Source organism: Culex quinquefasciatus, chromosome 3 (assembly GCF_015732765.1).
Source record: "Culex quinquefasciatus strain JHB chromosome 3, VPISU_Cqui_1.0_pri_paternal, whole genome shotgun sequence".
In the NCBI taxonomy this organism is placed as follows: domain Eukaryota; kingdom Metazoa; phylum Arthropoda; class Insecta; order Diptera; family Culicidae; genus Culex; species Culex quinquefasciatus.
In genome coordinates, this window is record NC_051863.1 from 106,538,802 (window position 1) to 106,552,304 (window position 13,503).

The window sequence follows — 13,503 nt, forward strand, 5'->3', positions numbered from 1 at the left end:
CTTTGAAGTAGATGTACTCGATTCTTTGAGAACCCGAAAATTATGTCCCTAAGTTTGAATTAATCAGCTGTTGAAAGGTGATCCAGATCTCAGCTTAGAGTAGTAATTTCACACAAGTAATGCTTGAACAGCGAAATAGATTCAATGAACTGTATCTAGCCACCTATCTTGAATGGTAAGCAGATCAAACCGTTCCATTTTCATTAATCCTAGGAGAAAATTGTAGTAGAGTAGTAGTTTTTAGTTGTTGAATCTGAGTGCATATATTTGAGCTCAATTCGTACAACAGATCAATGCCCGAAAATTGTCAATATTGATACTTAGTTTTAACATCCTTATTTAAACGTTTTGATATAGTTTTTTTTTGTGACAAGACAATTTCACATTCAATGCCAAAATTTGATGCTTTCACTTTATTTACGACGATAGAATATGCAAATAAAACAGATATAATAGACTGAAACTCACCTTTAGTGTTCTATCAATCTGACCCAGGAAGAAGGTCAGCAAGGCAATGATAATAAAGTTTACTCCACCGGCGAAATCCGTCAGTTTGTCCAGCTGGAAGATCGCCGCGATCAGGAAGAATATGATTTGCATCGAAACCGTCACGATCGCACTGATCGCAAAGTGATCCACGTCCAGAATGTGCACGGCCATCGCTAATTCTGGCATTCAACGGTGAGCAATTCGGCAGCCAAATTTCACTAAAAGCACTTGCCCAATTCGTCGGTCCGTTCCGCCCACGCACACTTGGTCCGATGCCAACTTCCGGTTTTTTCCTTCCCCGTCCCCAAACTGGTTCAGGGTCGTTCTTCTCCACACACACACTACCCACTACAACGGCTAGCACCTTCGACTAGAATCTTCCACCCGTGGTTTCGTTTGGCATCACTTTTCCCGTGGCACGAACCGACCTGGACCAGCATCAACGGCAGCATCTGGCACGGGCAACATCAATATCGACGCCGATTTCGAATGCATTTTCGCTTCTTTTCTTTTTTGTTGCTCTCTCGGCACGATCTGGCACTGGCGCAGTTCAATTTATGAGCTTCCAGCCGTGTTTACATTGCTTATTTATACCTCTCTGAATATTGGCGGTGTGCTGTTAATCGAGGCGATTTATTTTATTTTTATTTTATTTTTTTGCTGTGCTATTCGGAAAGAGGTAAATTTGGGGAAAGCACAAAAAAAACTGTCGTAGAAACGTCGGAACTACATCATTTCAGCTTGATTGAGTATGCTGGAGATCAAACATGCATTTGGAAAATATATATTTCATGCTGCAATATCCTATGGTTTCGTTTGGATATATTGTTTATTGAAGTGTTGATTGAACAACTGTTAAAAACTTGAAAAGATGTTAAAAGTATAACCATTACAACCACAGCACGCAAAAGAGGTTTCTTGCAATAATGGAGACGCGTGGTGTTCAACGAGATGCACATGAATTTTGGTTGTGGCAACATTTAGTGCTTCGACTGAGTAGAACCGTTGTAACAACAGAATCTTTCTTCCCAACTTGGTCGCTGAAGGCGAATAAAAAAGGCGTTATTTTGAGCAAGAACATCTATTCAACCCAAAATTTCTACCCACAACTCTTCTTCTTTTTGCGCTCTTCCGAACGCTCTTCCTTCGTCTCAAAGTGTTATTTAGAATAAATTTACAACTTTCCTGCTGATATGTCAACTGGTGTTAAACTACTATTATTAATACTTAGTAAGAGTTTCTGTGTGTTGCTTGAGCATAAAAAAATTAAATATGGATTCTATTTAAACTCAAAATTGGTGTCAAAGCGTTGCTGAGTTATGTTAAAGATAAGATTTTAAAACAACTGTCTCGATGCCAAAAACAGTCACGATTTGCCCGAGTTGACAGAATATGTTTTAAGATGTTATACTTATTGCAACCCCAAAATTAGCATTAGCATCAGCATTTTAGGACGCCCTATCGACGGATGGCTCCACAACGCTTGATGCGGTTGTATTAGGCCCTCATCCGGAATAATAATCCAACACGGGAGAAACCATGTCTTCATCTTTTGATGAGTGTGTAATACTACCCAGGGTATAAGTGGATCCTTGCCGGGTCCAAGCTAAACTTTGGGAAACGTAAGGAATGTTAGTAAACACCTATCTAAAGTGCGCAAGGATCCCTGCGTCACCTTAGTGGTATAGATTTTTTTAGGGAGGTTTTGGACTAAGTGTTAGTAGGAGAGATAGAACCCGACGAAGCGACGAAGTCGACTTATTGCAATCCCAAAATCAAAAAAAAAATCAGCTAAACTGCACTCATTTTACGTTGAGACTCTTCCCAAAATATTTTCCCAAGTCATTAACTTTTATTCCTTCGATTCTTGATTCATTATAATTTGATTAGGTTTCCTGGATTTAATTGGTTTACCCATACAATGTTGGCAGATGTCCATAAAAAATATGTATTTATGTGGACTATTCATAAAGAAATTGTGTAGAGATATTTAAAAACTGCCGATGTTTGAGTCAAGTTTTTTTTCACAATATAAAAATAACTATAATATACATCTTTTATTAATATATAATAATTTTGAAACGGACCTATTTTCAATGTAAAAATATGAACCATTGTGAAATTTTCTGATCCTTTCGAAAACAATATTTTAAAAATGAACTCAAGTACCTTTTTAAAAACAAAAACTCTTGATTGATTCAACCATCCGATTGGTTAGATTATCAAAAGACCTTTCCAACGAGTCCAAAACATTGAAGATCTGGCAACCCTGTCTCAAGGTATGGCCACTTAAGTGATATTTTTGTACTTTTTTTTATTCCGGGTCTAACAGAAAGGTGAATGTTGTGTACAGCCATTGTTGGTAATGAGTGAAGAAGGCTCCAACCACATAGGTGGATTAAACTAGTTTTTTTTTTTAAATAATTGTTTTTATGTTTCTTACAAATTAATAATTCATATTTAAATCAAGATAATCATTTGCCATTGTTAATCCAGGAGAAATTGGCAACTGGACCAATAACAAACCGAATAAATATATCAAATGTTCGAACTATCATCCAAAATGTGTCGATTTTGTCGTTGGACAATGTGTCTATTGTTTCTTTTTCTTTTATTTTCATTGGTCAATCTTCAATGCCAATGGAAATTTTCTCAACTTAAAAAAAAACATAAAAACATCTGTAGAGTACTTTTTATTTGTAAATTTAAATTCACAGTAAAAACTGAATTATTTCTTTTTCGATTAAATTTCCATTTTTCAAAAAAAACACCTTTTTTCAAAAAATATAACTTGGCGGCAAAAAATTTGGCAGTTGGAAAGACTTTTCCGTTTACTATTTTTTCTGAATAGTCCTCTCCTGGGTTATGAATAGAGAGAATGCGTAACGTGATTTTCGAATGATCCCACTTTGTTTATATCTACAAATAGGTGGCTGTTCAAGCACAAGACTTTTTTTCATACTGGTAAATGAGTTGTTTAATAATCAGTAGTATGTGTTTATACTGTCTACTTTTTGAAATTTTTTGCTGACAAATTGTGTGTGTTTTCAAGTTTCGATCGGTTAGAAGAGGTTTTCCTTTTTTACGGGTGACGAAGAACTACGACGAGAGTGTCATTGTGCGATATCGCAGATAAATTCCCTGGCTGGTTTTGTCTTTGTCTTGCAGCTTTTTCTGATCCAGCGGAAAAACATCGCTAATTCTAGCGAAGCTGATCTAACTAACAGAGAAGATTTTTACTAAACCAGTAGGTCTTCAAACGGAATCAAACAATAAAGTCAGCATCTGGACGGATGCAACCGCATCGACTCCATAAACAACTTTTATTCATAATTATAATAAAAAAGATCTCGCCTTCAGCTTTATTAAGATTTGATACAGATTTCAACTCCAGGTCCTTTAACACACATTTCTCCACAAATTTTTCATTCTTGCAACAATTTTTAATGATCGATAATAATACTCTTTACTTTTGGCGAACAGTATATTGGTCCCACTTTGACAGTTCAAAATTGACCATTTTTTTTGAACAAACAAATAATTAAAGCTTTACAACGTTGGTTTCAAAAATGTAAACTATTGGAGAAGAAAATCTAAAGGCAAAATTTGCCAAAAACTTTTAAGGCCAACTTTGTCCCATTTTTAAATTTTGATTTGATTTTTATATGGAATTGCTGTATAACAATGTATTAAGCTTCAAGCAAAATGTTGCTGTGCTTTAAGCAACTCAAAATGTTTTATTAATTGAAAATTAGTCTGAAAATATCTGAATTTCGGGATATCATTAAAACTCAAAAGAAAAAGTATTTTTGATATTCACAAATCATAAAATAGTACCTACCTAAATAGCCGGATAAATTAAAGAAATTAATACATCTTGCTTTATTACTGATTCAAAACTTAATACTTTTTATCCTAAACCATTCGGTACATGCATCAAGCCGGTCCTTAAATTTCTGCCTAAAGCTTCTAAGCAGTCTTATTTTCTTTTCGAGAATTATGATAATGATATGTTTGCGGAGCAAACAATGAATGCTTGCATGCTCTGGACACCACCACGCGCCATCAAACTCAGTAGGAGAAAGCAGTTTCCACCAACTACACCCAAAACTGCGGTGTTGGGAATAGTAATTTTGGTTGAACATTTGACGCTAGACGCTTGAGTAGTATTCTCACTACTTATATTTCAAATGACCTCGCTTCGCAAAAGTTTGTGTAATTTTGCAATTTAACAGTAATTTTCTAAAGATTTTAGTAAGAAACATTAAAAAGCGAATCCCAGTTTCACAGCCCCCCATCGCGAACGGATCCTCTCGCTGTGCTCCTCCTGCTGGGGTCGTTAGTGCCGCTTCACTGCATGCTTTCGCCAGTAAAATGGTGAGAGAAAAACTAAGCAAAAGCTTAGAAGACAAGTACTATTCGCTTCAAGGTTCTTCCTGTGCTGCCTGCCTGCACACACGTCTTCCTTCTTTCACCTGCACCATGTACCAACACACCAAGTTTACGAGGGAGTTTAGTTAGTTCCCAGGGTGAATCAGTATTGTGTTTATGCCTACACTGGAACCCATCCTCTCTTCCTGCACACGGCAGCTAAATGGCTAAATTAGCCCTGTCTCGTGTGTAGTCCTGGCTGCTCCTCGTGTATCGTGTAGCTTTTCAGCGTCACTTGATGTCCCATTCTTGGTGGAGCACACTTCCTGAACGAGATGGGGGTAGTCACTATGTGTGTGTGTGTCTGTATCATCGGTGTAAATAAACATATATTTGGCGAAGCACACACACACACACATACACACACCCTCTACGAATGGGGTCGCGACACCAGAGAGAGAGAGGGTGAGGGAGGTTTGCGAGATTGATCTTTTGGTGTGCAGCAGCATCCAAGAAGTATCACTTTCCCTAACCGCGAGTCCCACTTTGGGCTCACTGAAATTGAACCAGATTACAAGTACAAGGGCATCCAGCTCCGGTTCCGGATTCTGCCGCAGCTTCCACTAAACACTCCCCCACTACTGCTTAATCCTTGTAGCTTTGCTCTGCCTCTGAAAACTCACTCACTGACACTGACGGTGGGCCAGACCGATGGGCAAGGTAGCAGCGACTTCAACCAACCAACCCAACCAAAAACAAGATGAAAGGACTAGCGGGTGGGTGGGTGGTTGCTTGGCTGGACCAGAAGCAGCAACAAATCCACCCAGCCAAGAATGAGGAAAGGGGCAGGTAAACGCCCGCGCCCGTGATTTTCGTTTCTGCTCCCTGGAAAAGCGTCTCAAATGCGCGGCGTCTCGGTGTGAACTGGTGTGCTGCTGGTGCTCGCGAGGAAAAAGCGCGTGCGAGCTGGGAAAATTCGCCGAGGACTGCGTTTTCTTGAGTTGCGAGTAAAAGAGAGAAGGAGAGAACGCAAAGAGCAGATGGGAAAATTTCGTCAGAGACGTCGCTCCTCGCTGTGTTCGACACAAATTTCAGATATATTTAATCATTTTGTTTCAATCACACTTGAAACTTGTAACAAAGAAACTAATTTTAATTATTTATAAGGTAAAATTGTCCGAAGAAACCAATAAAGTCCATTTTTCGATTTGAGCTCATTTTTAATAATGGTGAAATGGGACGCCAGGTATTAAACAACTCAGTTCAATTCAAATCAATTTCTAAACTTGGTAGATTGCTTGCTAGCGACCTATTTATCACAGCAAATACAGAACTTCGTAGTTTACTGTATTTTCCTTAAAATTGTTTCTAAAACTCGACTTGTGGTGACAATATGGTGAAGCCTTTCGTTTCCCCTCATGCAATTCCTGAAACTTGTAGTTTTTAAATAATACTAACGGTTGTTGGATTATGATTGTATTGACCATTGTTACGAATCAAGGATCTACTGGAATTCTGACTATCAAATGGTCGCTTCTTTTTCAATTCACGGCTTGTAAAATAAGAATTGTTTATCTATTTTTTTTTAATGAAGCCATGGCAGACAGGTTTTAAAAGAAACGTACTAGAATTTTGGCTATTCGATAAATTTTCGGGAATTCGAGATAAAAGTAGCTTTCGGATAGGTTACTTTAAATCTTGTATTCAATTCAAGTTAGGTAGTTATCCGCAAATAAATAATTGGACTTATACGAGTAATTGAACATTTTGGACTTATTAATAACACACAACTGTGCATTTATTCTAGACTCAGATCCATACAGCGTCAGTGTTTATTTGGTCGAAGTGTACTAATTCATTAGCAGATCTGGTTCTAGTTTACGACAAGACTACTGACGGACAGCATATTTTAGAGCACTTAAAAGCTTCAAATTTTGGAATGAATGAACACATTCTGTTGCTCTGAATCAGGTCTAACCGAAACCAGTTCAAAAAAGCAAAATATTAGACTGCAACATTGCTAAAACTGCTGTTTTCGCCCCATGTGTCCCAAATCACCCAGATGAGGCCACCATGTTTCTCCAGCTAAATGTACTGGGAACACAATTCGATGGAGGAGCATGGTACTTTTAGTCCGATTGATAGTGTACACTCAACCCCCGGTGGTTGGTCACTTTTTCGTTTGACACTTTTTTAGTTTGTACCCCGTTGGTTGGTCAAAGTCAAACTAAAAAGTGACGAACTGTCACTTTTTACACGGCGCTCACGCACACTATCAAAACAAACGTTTGGTAGTGTGTGTGAACTTCGTGTGAAAGTGGTGTCAAACTAAAAAGTGACCCCGTTCGTTTGACAACAGTTGGTGTCAAACCATCGGGGTTTGAGTGTATGCTAAAACCCGACCATTTTTTTCGAAAATCATATGACACATTCTTTAGCGACATGTTTTTGGCTGATAGCTCGTACATTTGAATATACATAAGTTATCAAATTATGGGTCAAATCATCAATCACCGCTGGATAAACTTTGACAAATGTTTGTCATACCCTAAACTTGAGTCAATAGTCTGTTCTTGTACAAAATTCAATTTCTAATCCGAATCAGTCCGAATGGTTTTGCCATCATACGAAATATATTTCGAAAAAAAGTTTAACTTTGCAACGCCGGAATGTGTGAAAAAATATATTCAGTTTTGAGTTCTTTGGTCGCAAGAATCTGCAACTAAATTTGCCTATAATATGCCAATAAAAACGTATTGCCTTTCTTACAAAAGAAAGGTTTAAGGTTTGCTTTTGGAAAAACACTTTTCTCAGAAATCTTAAAAAATTCGTGCGCGGCGAGGAGTTGTCCCAGAAAAAAAATCCATTACATTCCATTACTAAATTGAAGGTTTAAATGCGCTCTTTCGATTGAATTTTGGCCCGAAACCCGGAACTCAAAGTCTGATTTTTGAGAGCTCTTTTTCTGAAATACTTGAGCGATGTCTGTATCCGCTCTTAAAAATCTTCCATCATTGGAAAACCGCTCATAAAACCCACATGTTTTATATTTCAGATTTGTAGCCGTGGGGTCGGAGACGAACATTTTATTTTTCGATTCACAATTTTCGACCAATAAATGTTGTCAAAGCCATTTTCAGAGGTATTTTTTGGACTATTTTACAGAAAACACTATCAAATTAAAAGAATTCAGTTTCAAACAAAAAGCCATTTGAAAACATGCGCAATTAACTGCTTGGGCCCAAAATTTGAAGCTTTTCCAAAATGTATTTCTAGAGTCGTCAAATCGAAGCATAAACGCCAGCACATTTACGCTTGCGCGTTTTACGCTGCGCGTGAAAGTGTTCTTTTTGGCTTCTCATAATAGATCGACAAAGTGCAATAGCGATACATATTTTTATAAGTTAATCATAGACTTACATTAAAGACTGAATACCCTTAATATTTTTCTAATAATATCAATCCAATATGTTTTTCTTAATTAAATTTTAATACTTTGCGACCCATAATGTATCTCTGAAATTTAAAAAAAAATAATGGTATTCGAGGTTTAGCCCGAAAATATTCGAAGCTTTAGGTCAAATTCTATTTCACCTCTGGTGATATTAAATCGGGTTTTTTGGACCACCCTCATCGTAAAAAAAACTGGTGGAATTATTTTGGCTCAGGACCTCGCATGCTAAATTTTAGCCAAATAGGAGCGCTTTTGGTTTGGTTCCTACTAGTTTGACGTGGAATAATTTTCACAATATTGCAGCAAAAAATATTGCAAAGTGATGCAAATGATGTATGATCTGAAAATGCAATAAAATATTATTCGCAATTTTCTTAACTGTTTCTACGAGATTTTGCAAAAGTTTAGTTGTAACGAAATGTATGTATAGCCTTGAAAAAATGATGGATCGAGAGACACAAACCCCCTAAAAGATCAAATTTGGCCGAACAGCAATATTTCGAGGGCGCAAAATCCCCCCACATCACAGCCCTGCACTGGCTCAGCGAGAGAGCGAAAATCGCTTTCCCACCGACTGAGAATGTGAGCGAGAGAACTAACAGAAGAGGAAAAACTTGAAAGGATGAGCTTGAAAGATACCTGTTTACTACCACAGAGTACATGTATTTGTACAATTAGAGGTAAGACTCTCTCTCTTCACAGCGTATCAACAGCAGGACTAGCAGCTTTGAACTTGAATCGCTGTTGCTCGAGCCCCCACCAGGTGAGGGTCCACGAGCTTTGTGTGTAGTTTATGATACAAAAATGCAGAATTTATTGGCGTTTAATGATTCAATTTACGAGCCAAAACCAGAACCGTGGTTAATCGATTGCATGTGGCGTATGATGTACACACCACATATCTTCGGGAGAAGGAAGTATAAATATCACACCACTCGACCTCGAACTAACCAGGTTAAGAAAATTAAGCAGTACTAATTAGAAAAGTTTGTGAACAACAAGTGTGTAGTGTATACGGTAGAGTTTGTAGTAGGAACAGAGAGAAAACTTTTAATTGTCTTTTCAACATTTATTGGTTGAGAAACTTTGAAGTGTCTCGTTATGTTGAGTAGCGGGGTGAATACGGTGCGGGTATCTATTTCAACCATGGATTTTTTTTTCGGTTGGGCTAAATGGCGTCGGTGGCGGTATGTACTTATCGTGTTGCTGGGATTTTTTTAACCTTGAATATCATAAAAATATCATAATAATTATGAATACTCGACTCTGATAACGACATGACTAGCAAAGTAATCAAACAGTGACATTTCTAAAAAAGTCACTTCTGCAACTAGCTGAAAATAAAGATTTATTATAATATCTTCATTTGTAACGAAATTTCGCAAATATCTTTTGAGTTGAATTTTTCATTGATGCAAACGTATTTCCATTCAATAATTGTTGAACAACCGCAATTTATTATTTGAGCAATAGCAAGGCATTCCAATTTTTTGTCTGATTTTAATTATTGTGGATTTAGTTGGTAGCTGGCATCTCCTCACGGTCGTGGATAGAACTAGGGGTTCTCATTTGGAGTGAAAAAGTTCAAGTTATTGAAAAAAATATGAATTAAAATTTTGATTTTTAATCGCTTCTCCGACGCTTTTTAGTCAGTCGGAAAAATATTATTTTTCGCTTTATAAATGCGGCCCCGATACTCTTCATGGGTCATGGGAAAAAAAACTTTTTTTAGCGCTAGGGGTTAGTCACTTCGAGTATATCGCAAATGGCATATCATACGCGCGTAACGTCGTTTCAAATATCAGCGTAAATATCATACGCGCCTAATATTCACGTAGTACGCCTAGGGATGGATATGGATTGGACTGTAGTCCCGATTCACCCCAGATTACGGTTCCAAAATCGTAAACAAGCGTTAATGGAATTGTGAACCATTCATGGTACGTTGAATAACGATACGTTTTTATAACCGTACTGTAAAATTTTGCAACGAATGGCCAAGAAGTTTTAAAGCTACCAGAAATTGATGAATCAACAACTACGGAATTTGAACTGGTTTGGTTCCTAATTTTATGAACACTTTTTCACTGTTTTGGGAACTGACATAACATGAACAAACATAACTGTATTTGTGAGACTTATTTTTTGATGTCTTGATTTTTTACTCAGGAAGGCATACAATTTGAAAATCCAGAGTTTTTTTTTGTTTTATAAACATTTTTAGAGTTTTTTGGAAAGGTCCTATAAGCTATTGTGTTTCATATGTTTATAGAGCCTATTCAAAAAAACTTATCGAGATATTAAAAGTGAGAGTACATGGAGTTAAACTTTTTGAAAAGCCTTGGTTAGCTTCACAGCAACTGCATAGAAAGTTTAACTCAACTCCATGTTGCGTTTTGACAGCTCGATACTACCCATGTTCGCATAAATGTCCCATATGAAAAAACAGTAAGCTGAGAAAAGCGCATTTGAAGTTTGTCCTACACCTAAGGCTGCGTGTTAAGTTTTCGCGACAAAACTAGATTTCTTCCTGATTTGAAAAATGAACTTCTTAAATAGGCTGAACTTCTTAAATAGGCCTCGTAGACCCACCTTCACGTATACATATCGACTCAGAATAAAGCACGGATTGGATTGAAGATTTGACTACCCTATCATGAGTTGTAAGCACATAAGTGCCCTGCAATGTGAAGATCTGACTACCCAATCTAGTGGTATGAATAATGAGTCAAATTGATAAAACACTGAAAAACACCGCCCTTTTGTGTCTATTTTGGATAGCACCCTTTAAATTAGTGGAAGGCATCATCCACATAAAGGTGGATTAAGTAACGTTTTTTACATTAAATCCAAATTAAATCAGCGCAGACTCCGATGTAACTGTACAGACTTTAAAACGAAAATTCAACAGACGTTTTAGCGTACACGTACAGATTATTCGAAAAGAAAAAAAATCAATCCAAGAAACGTCAAACAGACCAAAACATTTTCCGATCGTTCGATAGTCGTCTCGTCTCGGCCTGCTCGATTTGTTATTAACCCGCGCGCGACGACAGACAGTGGCCGTGTGAAAATGATGTAATTCGAACGCAAAGTTTTTGTTTCAACCGGTTCCCCGAAAATGTCCCTAACCATGCTGCGGACCATCTGCCGGCAGCAGAACCTGAGACAGGCGCCGGCACTCGTGTGCAGCCGGTTTTGCCACGGGCAGGTTCCGAAGGGTGACGGCGACGGCGGCGGGTAAGTGTCCTCCTCCCTTGAATCCCGAACCCGATCAGCTGATTTGTTGACTTTCTAATTATCGATGCAGCGGCGACAAACAGCAGCCGAATGCGAAGGAGAAACTTGCGGTCAAGTACAGCCGGGAGAATGTTAAGCGGAACGTACAGGGATACGTGTTTTCCCGGTTCTTTGACTATGTTAAGAACTATGATAAGGTGTTGGAGAAGCAGTTTCCCTCGGCCATGCACGTGTACCGGGTGTTTCTGGTCGGGGTGAAGGAATTCTTCAACGATATGAAAAAGCTAGTCAAAATAACAAAGATTGTCTACTCCCACGACAACGATCTGCGCTGTTTGACGCGGAAGGAGATCGAACTTTACTACCAAATGCCGCGAGACATGAAGAAGGTGGCGCCGGTGCTGCTTGTTTCGGCGCTTCCGTTTGCCAATTATGTGGTGTTTCCACTGGCGTAAGTTGTATTGAGCCTTTCGACAAATGGATTCGATTAATTCTTCCTCCGCTTCTAGTTACATGTATCCTCGAACATTTCTGACGTCCCACTTTTGGTCGATCCAGCAAAAGGGAGATTTCGCCCAGCAGGAACTCAAGCAAAGGCTGCAATACAATCGGCGCGTATTTCGCTGCATGCAGGCAAAACTGGACTCGATGCGGAAGACGAAAGATCCGCAGTTTGATAAGTGCAGCTACATTCTCGGTCTGCTGGGCAGCGGCCTGCACCCGACCTCGGCCGAAATCCTCGACGTCAAGGACCTGTTCACCAGAGCTCCCTTCGGCCTCCGACATCTTTCATCCGTACATCTAAAATATCTCTGCCGGTTGCACGACCTACGGCCGGGTCTTATGCGCCGGTATCGTCTGTCGGAGCGGGCGTACGTCGTGCATCACATGGATTTGGCCATCAAGCGCGAGGGTGGCGTTCACAACATGCCAATCGAGTCCCTGAAGCACGCTTGCTTCCTTCGCGGGCTGAACGCGACCAATTTGAGCGCCGAAAGTATGATCGCGTGGTTGAACGAGTGGGTGGAAGTGTCCTTAATCATCAACCAAGACAACATCAGTCTCTTTCTCCATCTGCCGATCCTGCTTTCCTACAATCACCCCAACAATTGGATTCTAAAGGGGTGAACCTTTTTATTTTGCGTACTCCAGACTATATCAAGCGGCTTTTGGTGATATTTCCAAACGATATGTTAACGTTTTATTTTGAAATAAAAGTTGTTTCGGATATTCTAGGCTGATGCGTTTTTTAGTTTGACGCATAAACATCGATTGTTTCTTTTTGCAATTCCGTCTTGAAACTTCCTACTTTTCCTGTCATTCTCGCGTGACGAAACAGCCTTCTTTTTTTATCTACTTAAAAAAACAGAATCGAATAGAAACACATTTCAAAACAAATGCTGAAAAGTTCTACTTGTCAGCACTGAAATGGATGCTGAAAAGTTGAACTTTTCAGCACTAGTTTTGAGAAGTAATACTTTTCAACATTTTTTTGATTTAAACGATTTATTGACAAAATACATGAACATTCGACTTCGAGTTCGACTTATAATTTCACTCAATGGGTGTTTTTCAGAAATGCAAAAAATGTTGTATGGAACTCGTTGCAAACCTTGATTTTTTCAGCACTTGTCGTATTTATCCAACTCGGTGAACCTCGTTGGATAAATGTACGACACGTGCTGAAAAAATCTTCTTTTTGCAACTTGTTGCATAAACTACTATTTCAATAATCTCGAAAATATAACGTAAAAGTTAACAAAACGCAGAGAGATATTGGAGACTTTGGAAGTAATTATAAGCAAACACCGACGGAAAGGTCAAGTATCTAGAATGCACAAAATTGGCCATCGAAAAAGCGCTTCCCTAACACGGATGTGAACTTCAAGTTATTGTAATGCATTACAATTTCTTCGCTCGAAGGGGTGACTAAAGAATATCTTAACGTC

At 38.6% G+C, this 13,503-nt stretch overlaps 2 protein-coding genes across 10 annotated transcripts in view; one reads left to right on the plus strand and one right to left on the minus strand.

Moving 5' to 3' along the window:
• LOC6030825 overlaps positions 1 to 5,798 on the minus strand; it is a 42,032-nt gene extending 36,234 nt beyond the window's left edge. The window contains exons 1-2 of one of the 9 annotated variants that reach the window (XM_038260076.1): positions 5,548 to 5,798; positions 469 to 1,105 (exon numbers count right to left, since the gene is read on the minus strand). In XM_038260076.1, coding sequence (XP_038116004.1) covers positions 469 to 675 — 207 coding nt within the window. In that variant the 5' untranslated portion in view covers positions 676 to 1,105; positions 5,548 to 5,798. Of the gene's footprint in view, positions 1 to 468; positions 1,155 to 4,330; positions 5,025 to 5,435 lie in introns of those variants that run through there. The other 8 variants (XM_038260072.1, XM_038260070.1, XM_038260075.1 and 5 more) reach the window with 8 other exon arrangements.
• A 5,480-nt stretch (positions 5,799 to 11,278) lies between these two features.
• On the plus strand, positions 11,279 to 12,820 carry LOC6030835 (LETM1 domain-containing protein 1). The gene is made up of 3 exons (XM_001841637.2): positions 11,279 to 11,554; positions 11,625 to 12,005; positions 12,064 to 12,820. The coding sequence occupies exons 1-3, from the start codon at positions 11,436 to 11,438 to the stop codon at positions 12,680 to 12,682; spliced, it is 1,119 nt and encodes a 372-aa protein (XP_001841689.1). The 5' UTR covers positions 11,279 to 11,435; the 3' UTR covers positions 12,683 to 12,820.
• The last annotated feature ends 683 nt before the right edge of the window (positions 12,821 to 13,503 follow it).